We start from the raw sequence: 12,072 nt of genomic DNA, 5'->3' as shown, positions 1-12,072 counted from the left end.
TCCTTTGAGAAGGTTAAATATATCCAGCTTACACCATTTGGATGAGGATAAAACAGGACCAAGAACTACAGTAGATCAGAGCACATCAGCAATGCTATAAACACTCCTTGTGTGATTTCTGCTCACCTGATGGCTAAAGCACATTTCTACATCAAACTGCTCCATATCAGCCACCACCTCTCCGTCTGAGAAGATCGCATACACCAGAAGCTTGATGTTGGGCAGGAAGTCATTGCCAACAGGCAGAGTCAATGAGAAGGAGCCCTGCAGATCTGCAATAGGCAGCAGCGAGGAAGAGAGGGACAACATCCAAACAAATCAACTCACTGGAGTGGGACACACATTAAGAATCAAAAGAGGGACTTAATAATTTCTACCTTGCAGATAAGAACACTCCACACAGACAATGTCACAAATTAGCAATAAACCAAGCATACCAGCCATTGCTTTGACTCATGTCTTCTTCAAAGGTACAAGTTAGCAGCAAAGTCATAAGATTGGATGTTATATCAATTAGACAAGACAGAAGGAGCAGTTGCCTAGAAAGACCCTGAATTGAGAGGAGGTTGTGTTGGTCTTAGGGGAAGGATCACCACTAAGAACTCAGTTCAATATTTCCCACCTGTGGATAAGAATAACATCTGCAGACAGAGTCACTGTAGAGTGGTCAGTTTTCTGGAGTGTGTTACAAGACACTTCTCATGGTTTTACTCACTCTCATGCTGAGTAATTGGCACCTTCTTCTTTCTGCTGAAAAGGATCTTGCCTTTTGCTATCACCTGAAGAAAAAGAGAAGCACCACTCAAGGGTCTGAATTCCAAGAGCATGAGGAGAGTGTGAAAAGAACACAGGAAGAGAGAATGGTATCTGACAAATGTTGCCCCAGAAGTTCCTCTGGAAGGACATGATTTCCATTTCCATCTCTGCAGCAGAGATGCTGATGGTATAACTGGGTAGGACTTGAGAGGTGTTGGTTAGGCCATGAGAAGGTGAGGCTGCTTGCAAAGCCAGGTACTTTTGAAGCTATAGGCTATGAAGCTCTGCTCTTAAGACCTTGTGAACTCTGATCTTTGCATTACTAGTATCCAGTAGTTTCTGATTGTACGAGTGAGTCCAGTCCAGTAACCAAGACAGTCACAACCTCTCAGCTAGGCCTTAGTCACACCTTTGCTTTGACTCACTTTCTTCAAAAGGGACTTCATGAAAACTCTATTGCATACCTCTGCTGTGCATCAAGGCCCTGTGCAAGGGCTCTCAAGCTTTTCCCTGCAAAGATACAGGCGGGGCAATGTCAGCTGCCCCAGAGATTGCCTCCTAGTTCTCAGACAGATTGCCCCAGACACAGATAGACATCCGGGGCTCACCTTCTGGGCAGAGTTCGGGCTAGCCAGCCAATGCCATCCATGTGGACATAAGAGAAAGAGGGGCAAATGGCAGGCATCTATCACCCAAGCTTAAGTCAAGACATGGATAACAAAGCAATGCAGCTGGGGGCTAGGAGCAAGTCCAGGAACTTGAAAGGAGGCACAGGTTTGGGCAGAACAGAAGTCACAAGCTGACTGTCTAGGAGTAGCTTTATCTTTCCTTTGAGCATCTCTTTGCTGTGAGAAAAGGGTAAAATGCCAGTAAGCATAACCTTGCCCTGAGAATCAGCTGTCTTCTGTGCTCACCAAGTAGTAGAAATCAATGTGGTCTTCTTCAGAGCTGAGTTTATTTTGGGAAAGGATATAATCCACCTGCACTTCCTGCTCTTGATCACAGGACATCATGTAATCCTTGGCCTTGATCTCCAGGAAGCTGTTGCTCTCAGAGTAGAAAGGTTTCAGCCAATGGAAGGCCTCTTCTTCAATTACATCAGAAAATGAACTGTTGTCACTTGGAGGGCGGTGGGTACCCTTCCGAGCACATAAACACAAGGTGGCAACACAGTTAGTATCAAGTGATGCAAGGGAACTTGTACACCTGCCGAAACTCTGTTATCACCTGACCTGATGGCAGACTGCACATCTGTGTGCCTACAATAATTTGTTGAAACATCATTTTAAAGTCTCCTACAAGATTTCTTCTTATAAAGTTTTAGCAAAATTCTAAGCCTAGTAGATTTGACCACAATCTCATTTTTCCTCTTATCTTTTCATGGGACACATGTTGAAAGCGAAGGGAGACGACCCATCCTTGTTGATCAGCATCGAACTCCGATTTATTGATCCAAAAGGCACGTTTTTATAACCGTGTTAATTAAGTTCATACATATTGCAAACCCGAGCTCATCATAGGCTACAGATCAAACACTAACCCCTCCCTTTGTTTTCATTATCTGTGGTTTGTTTATTGAAACCAAGATTTGTGTTCTCACCCTGATATGAAGGGTTCTCAAAACCTCCATGTCTGTTCCCAAAACAGCCAAGGACAGAATGTTTACCTGTTATGAGAAGACTGCCTGAGAACCCTGCTGTTTATAAAAACGTGCCTGAGAACCTAGTTATTTACAGAAACAGGCTTGGGAACTGCTGCTTACAGCTGCCTTTTACTTTTCCATCAACTGTATATTTTCATGTCCTTTTTTCCTTCAAGTCATGTCTGAGCAAAATTCTCCAACAGACACACCCCACACCAGACAAAAGATTTTCAGTGGCTGATACTCACCCTCAGAGAAACCATCGTGCTGTTCCAACTGGTGGTATCCAGTATGAAGTGAGCTTCCCCCATCTCATCTGTGAGGAATGACAGCTGTGTCTCCTCATCATTGACATCAACTATTAGATGGATTGTTTCATAACTGAGGAGAGAGTCTTCACTGTAGAAGATCATCTGGAGGGAAGGGGGGGAAGTTAATACCCTGTTGTGCCAGCCTCTGAGGCACTGACAGTGCTTCATTTTAATTGCTTCTATCACTTGGTTCCCTCAGCCCTTCTAGCTTTCAGACCAGTTGGAAGGATCCAAATAAAAGTCCAATAAATACATGAAACCAACAATTTGAAGCTGTTCAGGACTGGAACAAAACAGTAATACAGGCAAATGAGACACCTCTATTGGGGGAAAAGGTGAACTCTTCAGACCCTGAGGTGTTTCTTGGACAATGCTGGAGGATCTTTGATGATCAGAAAGAGATTTGTCCCCAACAACTTAACTCTTGCTGTTCCTTGCCCTCTGTGTTGGGGTCAGTACCAGCCCAGGTGAAAGTGTTTCTAGCCCCAGGACAGCAGTCCTAGCATCACCCAGGTGACCCGAGTCAGAAATTAGTGCCAGTGAACTGATGTGCAAGGCTTTAGAGATTTCTGCCAAGTTACCATGAGTTTTTATCCAAAGGGAATGTTATGTGCCTGCTGACGCATCCCCATCCCATATGCACAGATTAGTTTCAGGAGATGCTCCTGGGGAAGCCTCCAGAAACTGCAGCTGGCCCCAGAATTCCAGTCCAGGAAATATACTATGTTAGGATGGGGAGAAAAAAATTTCTTCTACACGAGGCTTCACTCCTAGTTTCTGGGTGCCAGCAGAGCAGCATTGACTTTCCTGGAGACTGTTCCTTTCTTCCCACAAGAGGTTTTATCTGTGATGCATTCTGAGCAGAGAAGGGATCCATGAATGTTACCTTCCCTGTGTATGGTATCCCTCGTTTGTAGAATGGATGGAGGTTGATAAACTGTACAGCTTTCTTTATCCATGCAACAGAAATTTGAGCCGTTTCCTCAGAATGGGCTCCTGGGTGGGGAAATGAAAAATCTGTTGAATCTGAAGCAGTGCTCTTAGGGAAGCAGAAGTAAAAAACATACTTCAACACTACTTACAACATCTACAAGCTCTAAATTTAGGAGAGAAAATATATTCTTCTAGGATATTATTCCATCAAGCTTTCTGGGCTTCCTGCTTCATGACATGATGCATAATAGGCTATAAGTGTCTATTTACATGTTTATTTGTTTGTGTTTTTTGAAGATGAAGGGAAACTAGATGACTGTTTAAACAGTCTAGGACTTTGCAACTGGCTGAGGAACACCCTGGTGTCCAGGCAATCACTATGAAGTTATCCACACATGAAGGGAGGTGAACGGTGGAAGGATTAGGAAATCTGGTAAAAACAGATGGAAGAGGTACTAGAATAGAGACTATTGCCATAACAGAAGACATGGGAACCTTCAAGATACTTTTTCAAAAGAAATTCCACTGCCACATAAAGACCAAAGCCAAAAATGTTGCCTGTGAAGAAGAGAATGCTCTACATATTATCCAGTACCTGTTCCATTTTCCACCACTTTTCCTTTTGCAATTATGTAGCTGTCAGCTTCATTTATTTCCAGAGCTTCTGTCTTTATTGTGAAAGTAGCGCAGCCATCCTTATTTGTCTGCAAAGAGAGGAGAACAGAGAGAATGAGTGTGGTGTGGAGGAAAACAAACTGTTCCATAGATGCCAGGCAATCCTAAAGAAGTATTTCCCGATACTTTTGGAACAGAGGAAAGCTCCCAAATCCTAACTGCAGAAACCCATCATGGATACCTTAGGCAGAAAAGAAATCAATATGCTTGGATTAAACAATCACAAAAAAGTAGCAAAAAAAAAAGTACTTAAGGCAAATCACATAAGGGTTAATTATGTCACAGAGAATCTCAGGAGACTGGATTCAGCCCAAATCCTGTAGCTGAGAGAGCATGAATTTCATTATGTGAGCTAAAGGTCCCCCTGAAATGCAATGGCCCTGATGAATAAAGCCTGACAGTGTGGCTTTCTAGACATGACCATTCCCGTGACATGGCCATATGAAACACAGGCATCCTGCCAGGTACAGATGGCAAGAGCTTTGCCAATCATTGAGGCAGAGCCTGGGTATAGCCAGTGTTTCTAGCCATGCCTGAGAAGTGCTCCTCAGAACCTTTCAGGGCCTTTTACATGCCATGTGGAGCTGGCATTCAGCTGATGTTTTGCACAGCTAAGACTGCACAGCATTCCAGCTGGAGTGCATTTTAAAAAATGCAGAGATCCAGCTAGATTTTTCTATTCTGGCTCATTGCTGGCTGGTCTGACATTTAAAAATATTTTCCTGCGACTTTCAGGCCAAAACCCGTGCATCTGAAACCCGTGGGGAAAAAACCAAATGCAAAGTATAACCACAAAAAATAATGGACACAGATGAGAAGAAAATGTAACCAGCAATGGACATAATTTCAGACCAGACACTAGCAAGCTTTAGATGACTCATTGTGCAGGGGTAGAGCAAGAAACAGGGCATGGATCCACAGTCCATGTGATGCTCTGATAGCCTGATTATTGGTGTGCGTGGTCACAGGGCTGAATAGGCCCTGGTAGGCTATTGGTAGGCTATTCAGGGATCTGAATAGCCCCACGAGGTGGGGTGATCTGATTGCACACAATGTGATACAGACCCTTGGAAAAGGTCCCAGGCACCACTGCTTCCCATGGCTTACACTTTCTCCCAAAGCACGGAGTCAGGAATGCACAGCTAGAGCAGTAATTCAAGCACAGTGTTATGGGAAGAGGAATCAGTGGTCTGATCATGTCCAGCAACTGGGAAGACACCAGACTGAACAGGTTGGTGCCCATCTGAGGTGCATTGCGGCAGGCTAAGGGGGCAGAAACACATTTCCAGACACTTTTTGATCTCCTGCTTGTTCACCTACCCAGCTGTTTTGCTTCTGAATCACTGAACCTGTAGAATTGCCTTTCCTTTCCTGGGAGCGTGTCATAACAGTGATTTCTACTTTCCCTTGAACAGGCTTCCCATAAGTATACCTATGTCAAAAGAGAGAAACATTCACCAAAGACAGTCTGCTGACTGTCAGCAGAAATATTGGTACAGGACACCTCCCATCCTCCTCAGGGGAAGTGGAGCCCAGAGAGCTTTGCTTTGTACCTTGTTTGCTCAGGAACTTTAGCTCATCCTTTAAAATCATTTTGCATCCCTCTCCACCCACTACACCCAGCAACTTTAGTGTCCTTCAGCCTCACAGTAAGTGACCAGGTGTGACAAGGAGCCCATTCCAGAGTGTGATCTGTCTCCCCAAGACACAGGGTAATGCAAAAAGATCCTACTAACAAGCGGAAGAGCACTTCTTTTTCTTGAGCAATCTGGAGGTGACAGTGGAGTCAAAGGGCAGAGATCACAATGGCATCATGTACTCACTTGCCACAGACAACCAGCTGAAATTCCTCATCTGATGTAGTGATATATGGAGGGTACTCAATTTCCACCTCAATTTTTTTCAGCACTGTATGGAAGAGAGTAGGATAAGGATGGAGGAAAAAACCAATGGATGGTGTGGATTAGTATGGACACTGAGAGAAGCTATAGCTGCAGTTCAGATGAGGGAAAGACAGTGACATTCCTAGTTCCTCATCACCATGGGGCAGTCGAGTTACTCCCTCCAGCCACACCACCCTGTACTTTCTGCTGCAATTGCACATGGGACTGCTTTCTACTCCAGCTCAGGCAAGGCACAGGGCACAAGGTTTTGTCTTTACCAATGCCAATTAATGGGACCAAGGCATGATTCCACTTCCCATTACAGGATCTGACTGGAGTGGATGACACACCTAGCTCAGCAAAACGTGCTCATTACAGGGCCCAGATGCAGGCAGAGTGAGATGTCACCCCACAGCCTCTCCTTTGTACCCTGCATAGCTGCAGAACCTCCAGCCCCATGTGAGATGTGCCCACAGACCCATCCATCCTTGTGTCCATTCTGTTGTTCTCCCAAGGCAAAAGGTGGGATGGACACTCTGCTCTCTCCTCCAGCTACCCACACTGCTTTTCCCACCCCTCTGATGTTGAAGTCTCACCATATTCCTCAACACTGAATTTTTTATGAGCCATGTTCTGCTGCACTGAGATGGTATAATTCCCAAGGGATGCTTCAGACGCCAGGGGGAAGGACAGATCCACAATGCCGTGATTTGACTTTACATTCAGCCACTCAGCAATACGGTTGTATTCAGGATCCTGTTTGGGAAAGGACACGCAGAGCCACAAGTCACATTGGGCACATGTACCTGGAAGGTCCAGCCACGCTCAGGCACAAGAAGGCACTACAAGGGCTTGAACTTGACCCAGTAGAGAGGACTCTAGATTGCCAGGAGAGATACCTTTGCTTCCCTCCAGTATTATTTTAGTAAACTTAGGAATTACAGAGGCTGCCTAGAACAGTAAAGCTACTGGGAAGTGGCAGCATCATAACACTACGGGAAGGAGAAGCAGCTGTGCTGACCACATAGAAGCTGACCACACAGAAAAACCTTCAGCTGAACCTGAACTGTAACCATAACTTCATGAAGTTACATTTGTGGCACAACTCTGGGAGTGAAGGATCACAGTAGAAGGATCACAGATATATCCCTTCGGTCACTTCTTTGTCACTTACCAGCAGCCATATCTGGGAATACTGTAAAAACAAGAGAAACACAATCTCAGTTTTGTAAAACAGCATCCATATGAACCAGTATAAAGAACTCTGCCTGACATGGGTCCCTGAGCGGAAATTCCTGCCCCATCCAGACCCCACAGTACATCTTCTCCTCCCCCTGTGCCAGCTTACACCTGTCTTTCTTCAAGGGACCAGTGGATGAGTGGTTTCCTCCTAAAAGAATTTATTCTTATGTCTTAACAGGCATGAAAGGAGATATCTTGTTCATGAGCCTCTCAACATGTCTCATGCTGAAGCTCCTACTTCTAGAAAAGCACAAAGTGATACTCACCTCATTTTTAATGACCTTAAGGTTCTCATCAAGGTTCACAATTCTAAATTTCACTGTAGAAATAAAGAAAAACATAGTAAAGTATTCTGGCTGCAACATGTCCTTGCACAAACTTGCTTCTCCTTTTCTATGCTCCAGTATTCATGTCTCTCTGTTTACCTCAGAGATGCTCAGGCCTTTTCCCAACCAGCCCTCCCCAGAACGTCCCACCCCAGGCTTTGTCTGGGAGGCTTATACCAGCTGTGTGCTGCAGAACCCCACTGCCTTTACCTAGAGAGATTACAAACTGGGGTAAACAGTGGGATTGTCTATAGTGGAGTCTGTCTGCAGTCTGTTCATGTTGTGAAGAATGTGGGGACTCTGTAATTATACAGTTTGGAACTGACACTCTAGGTTTTACTCAAATATGAGCAACAGTCTTCAAGGCTGTCCAGTGTCCTGGAGAGTCCTGGCTTTCCCTTTAGGTCTCACTAGAGATATGGCACCAAAACAACACCCAGGAACAGCAGGTTGGGAATTTGGTGTAGCACACCTTGGAGGGGAGCATCCTGCCTCAGACTGTTCCTAGAAACACTGGATAATAGAGATCTGCTTCCTTCCATCTCCAACAACCTTAGCTTGCTGCACTTGGTGAAATCTTCCCTCCAGGTGTGGCTGTTATCTTTGACCCTTCCCTCCCCATTTCAATATGCTGCCTTCTTGCCTTACCTGTTTCTCCAGGTTTGTATAAGTCCTTGTCTGTCTCTATCAGAATTATATTCTTCTGGGGCTTGATCAGAACTTTTTTGTTACCGTCAAGGAGCACATTGTCTCCACTGTGGATCAGGACATGCAGAGAAGCCACCTCCTCTGACTGTCAGGTTAAAGAAAAAACAAATTACCTCAGACTACAAAGAGCTTGAAAGCGAACCAGAGGCACTTGTCCTTCCAAAATCTCCAATGTCCCCCTCCTCCTTTCATCTACTGTGATTAAAGTCTCTCCTTTCCCCAGTCATAGTCTTCTTTTTTTTGTCCAGCTTCTTCATTCCCTTTTCTTTGCCCTTCTGCTTGTCATGTTTGCCTCTTTGCACATTTATTTTTCCTCTTTACTATCTTTTCCACCCTGTATCTCCAACATTAACATGGCTCAGGCCCAGGAGAGGCTGAAGCTCTCTAATTTGTAAGAGGAGAGGTAGACAAGAGACATGTCCTACCTCTGTCTCAGAATCATCTGTTCCTGCAGGAATTAACATGAAGTCTGGCACCTAGGTTGATTGACACAAGGAAATGGAAAAAAATTCATCAGAAACTTTGCATCTTATCACATATATAAGATATCATCTCACTGTTAAAAAATCCCCAAACTTCAGAGTCCAAAATCTTCCGTATGACTCTGTAAGCCACTTGTGAGGGAGAAGCAGTCACTGCCTTGTTCATGAACTTAATAGTGAACGGACCAACATGTCCTTCTCCCACTTAACATGAATGAGAGAGTTTTATGGAACTAAGTAAGCCATAGGAAAGTCAGATCCTAAGTAATGAGAGGTGGGATACTGATGAGGCAAACACAGGACATCTCAGCATCAGAGAGACCAAGCTCAGCAGGAGGAAGATTTTTTTTTGGTGGGTTTTATTTTTTGCTAACAGCAGACTTCCTTGGCTTTCCAGAACCAGGACTTGCTCTCTCCTAAGGGTTGGCGCCAAATTCTTAATTAATCATTGTCATGTTGATGTAAAGCCTAAAAGTGACTACAGCCCCTCTTGAATTCTGCTGAGCCTGCAGGGCAATCAGGGCATAGGCACAGTGACTTTGTGCTGTGCTGAGGAAGACAGGGGCAGTTTGTAGAGCCTCAGCACCACACACATCTCCATGGCTCTCCAGAAACGTAGCTTAAGGTTCTGTAGTCAGTGTGTCTAGATAAGCTAACCACAGCAGTTAGCAATGACAGGAACTCAAGCCACTCCAGAAATATCCAGAAATATCCTTGGTGAAATTCAATTCATTGTTGCTTCAGTGCCATCACAGCTAAATTAAAGCAAGCTCAATGTCTATGCAGGCTGCAACTACATCTGGCAATGTAGGTGCAGCTTTAGAGCACAATGGTCCTCTTGGAGCTGAAGGGACAGGCTCCTGAGGAAACAATGATCAAAAGAAAGTATTTGCAATTCATAGACTTTTGCTGCGACATACAAGCACTTTTAGGGGCAAAACACTGATTAAATTGAAAATAAATATTTAGCACCACGCTTTAAGTAGGATGAAATGTACTGATACAGATAAAAAGAAATCTGTTCTTTTCTATAAAAATCTTTTTATACATGGAAAAGATGCCCTACTATCTTAGACTCCAGGACACTGTTGTATTTTGCCTAGCACTGATAGGGAAATATACTTAGCCTGCTTGGAAGCTATGGCAAGGAAAAGGACAGTGTACCCAGAGAAGTGCCATGCTCTTGTGTGAATGTGAAAGCAATTCCTGTCAAATCAGTAGCCACAGCTACACTCACCTGGAAGGTGATGCTCTGAGAAGTGCCTGGCTTCTCCACATCCTGCTCCACCAGTGTGTGATTCTGGGTTTCTGTCTGCAAGGTGACAGCCAGGTGGACAGCCTCAGTCAGGGAGCTGAAGTGAATGTAGAGCTTCTCCTCCTGGCACTGCCGAAGGATAGCAGGGAACACCACCATATAGTGACTAGAAGAGAGCAGAACATGTTCAAAAACAGGTCAGAGGCTGAGGTGGACAGGCCAGCACACATCTCTGCTGCTTTCATGAAGAGGTAGACCAAGGGTGAGAAATGTCTGGAGGACTGCACTGAAGGAAGTTTAGCTCTTTTAAGCTCCTTTTCAAATGAGAAAGGAGGAATATGTCCAGTATAGAGAACTCCCAGTTTCTCTGTGTCACCACCAGTGAGTGGTGACACAGAGCAAGGCTGTGTGAGGAAACCAAAGAAGCCAAACATGCAGTGGCTGAGGCATTAGGCTTCCATCCTCACACCAGATTTCATTCCAGCAGCACAGCACAAACAGAGGCAGAACTCCTGTGGCCTCTGTAGTGCAGCTCCTGCACAAGCCAACACTGCAGTGCTCAATGCCCAGGACTCTGCAGGAGCTGCTTCTGCTCAGCCCCCTGGGAGCCAGGCTCCCACCATCCAGCTCTGGGGCGCCAAAGAGTGCAGCCCCTCAGCATCACCTCTCAACAACAAGCCCTTCCCCCCAGTCCCCCAAAATCAAAAGGAGAGGGTCTCACGGTTCCAGGCTTGCTGCAGCTGCAACTGGGAGTAGGGTCAGGGCTAAGAGGAGCAGTGGTGCACCCATTGCTTGGACTGGGACAGAAAGCTGACAAGATCCACACTGGAGGAGAGAACTGCATGTACTGATGGGTTGGAGCAATCCTAAACACCCCCTCAGATGCTCCTAGGTTCAAAGAGTAGGGGAGTTAATATATGGAGATAATATCTTTTCTAGGCTAATGACATGAGCTAATATTTACTTGCTCCCACCAACAGCAGAGTGAAGGTCACATAACACAGTTCTCCACCCACATTTACATTCAGGTGGTATTCCAGGCCGTAGGTGCCAAGACACTGGAAAGGGATATAGGGAAATACGTGTCTCTAACTCAAGCTGAAGGGGACTTGGGAGAGTCTCATCTCATCTGTGACTGGTCTGGATCTTGGCTGTAGTATCTGATGAGAGCCAAATCTGCACATCAGCTACTGACCTCAGTTTGTAAAAAGTAACATTAGTGATCTTCCCCTCATCCAGTCGTTACTCCAAGCTGGGAGTAAAATCCTTTCAAATCACCTCCATCCCATGCATTCCTACCTCTGTCCACCCATCCATCCCAGCCATGTCTGATCCTCCTGAGCACTCTAGAATCATTTCCAGGGCAGTTCCTGCTACCTATGCCAACTCCTCTCATAGTTCCACTGTTAGGCCTTTCCAAATAAATAAAATATGTGTGAACACTTTAAGTCCACACATATTTTATCAAATCACTACTCTACATGTGCCCAAGCTGGATGCCCAGTCTTCTGACAGATTCCCCCTGCAATAAGGTGATTCTACACTGACACCACCATCCCCCTCCTCCAGACTCTTCTTGGGCACTGCACCCTTGTGTGTTGCAAACAACTGAATAACTATTTAGTGCAATGCAACTCTTGTGTTTCCATCTCCTGAGTGGCAGCAGTGAGGAGCACAGGGCTTGGATGAATTTGCCCTCCAGTTACAACCTCAATTGAAGGTGCACATCTTCATTCAGTCCTGGCCCCTGCTGTGTTTTAGCAGAGCACAACCAAAGGTACACAAGCACAGAGAGAATTTGCCATCTGCCTGTGCCTTGCTCCCAGATGAAGCAATCCCTGGATTTACTTTGGCCAGTC

The 12,072-nt window shown here is 45.2% G+C and overlaps 1 protein-coding gene across 1 annotated transcript in view; it reads right to left on the bottom strand.

The window, feature by feature from the left end:
• LOC131554896 (alpha-2-macroglobulin-like protein 1) overlaps positions 1 to 11,002 on the bottom strand; it is a 28,395-nt gene extending 17,393 nt beyond the window's left edge. The window contains exons 1-15 of the mRNA XM_058800490.1: positions 10,935 to 11,002; positions 10,196 to 10,379; positions 8,902 to 8,952; positions 8,417 to 8,561; positions 7,709 to 7,761; positions 7,375 to 7,395; positions 6,797 to 6,956; positions 6,141 to 6,225; positions 5,638 to 5,749; positions 4,238 to 4,346; positions 3,596 to 3,705; positions 2,647 to 2,811; positions 1,671 to 1,895; positions 716 to 779; positions 127 to 272 (exon numbers count right to left, since the gene is read on the bottom strand). Of these exons, the coding sequence (XP_058656473.1) occupies positions 127 to 272; positions 716 to 779; positions 1,671 to 1,895; positions 2,647 to 2,811; positions 3,596 to 3,705; positions 4,238 to 4,346; positions 5,638 to 5,749; positions 6,141 to 6,225; positions 6,797 to 6,956; positions 7,375 to 7,395; positions 7,709 to 7,761; positions 8,417 to 8,561; positions 8,902 to 8,952; positions 10,196 to 10,379; positions 10,935 to 11,002 (1,698 nt within the window). The remainder of the gene's footprint in view (positions 1 to 126; positions 273 to 715; positions 780 to 1,670; positions 1,896 to 2,646; positions 2,812 to 3,595; positions 3,706 to 4,237; positions 4,347 to 5,637; positions 5,750 to 6,140; positions 6,226 to 6,796; positions 6,957 to 7,374; positions 7,396 to 7,708; positions 7,762 to 8,416; positions 8,562 to 8,901; positions 8,953 to 10,195; positions 10,380 to 10,934) is intronic.
• Between the last annotated feature and the right edge of the window lie 1,070 nt (positions 11,003 to 12,072).

Source organism: Ammospiza caudacuta, chromosome 2, assembly GCF_027887145.1.
Source record: "Ammospiza caudacuta isolate bAmmCau1 chromosome 2, bAmmCau1.pri, whole genome shotgun sequence".
Lineage (NCBI taxonomy): Eukaryota > Metazoa > Chordata > Aves > Passeriformes > Passerellidae > Ammospiza > Ammospiza caudacuta.
The sequence above is the reverse complement of the archived record's forward strand: the minus strand, read 5'-3'. Positions and strand labels throughout refer to the sequence as shown.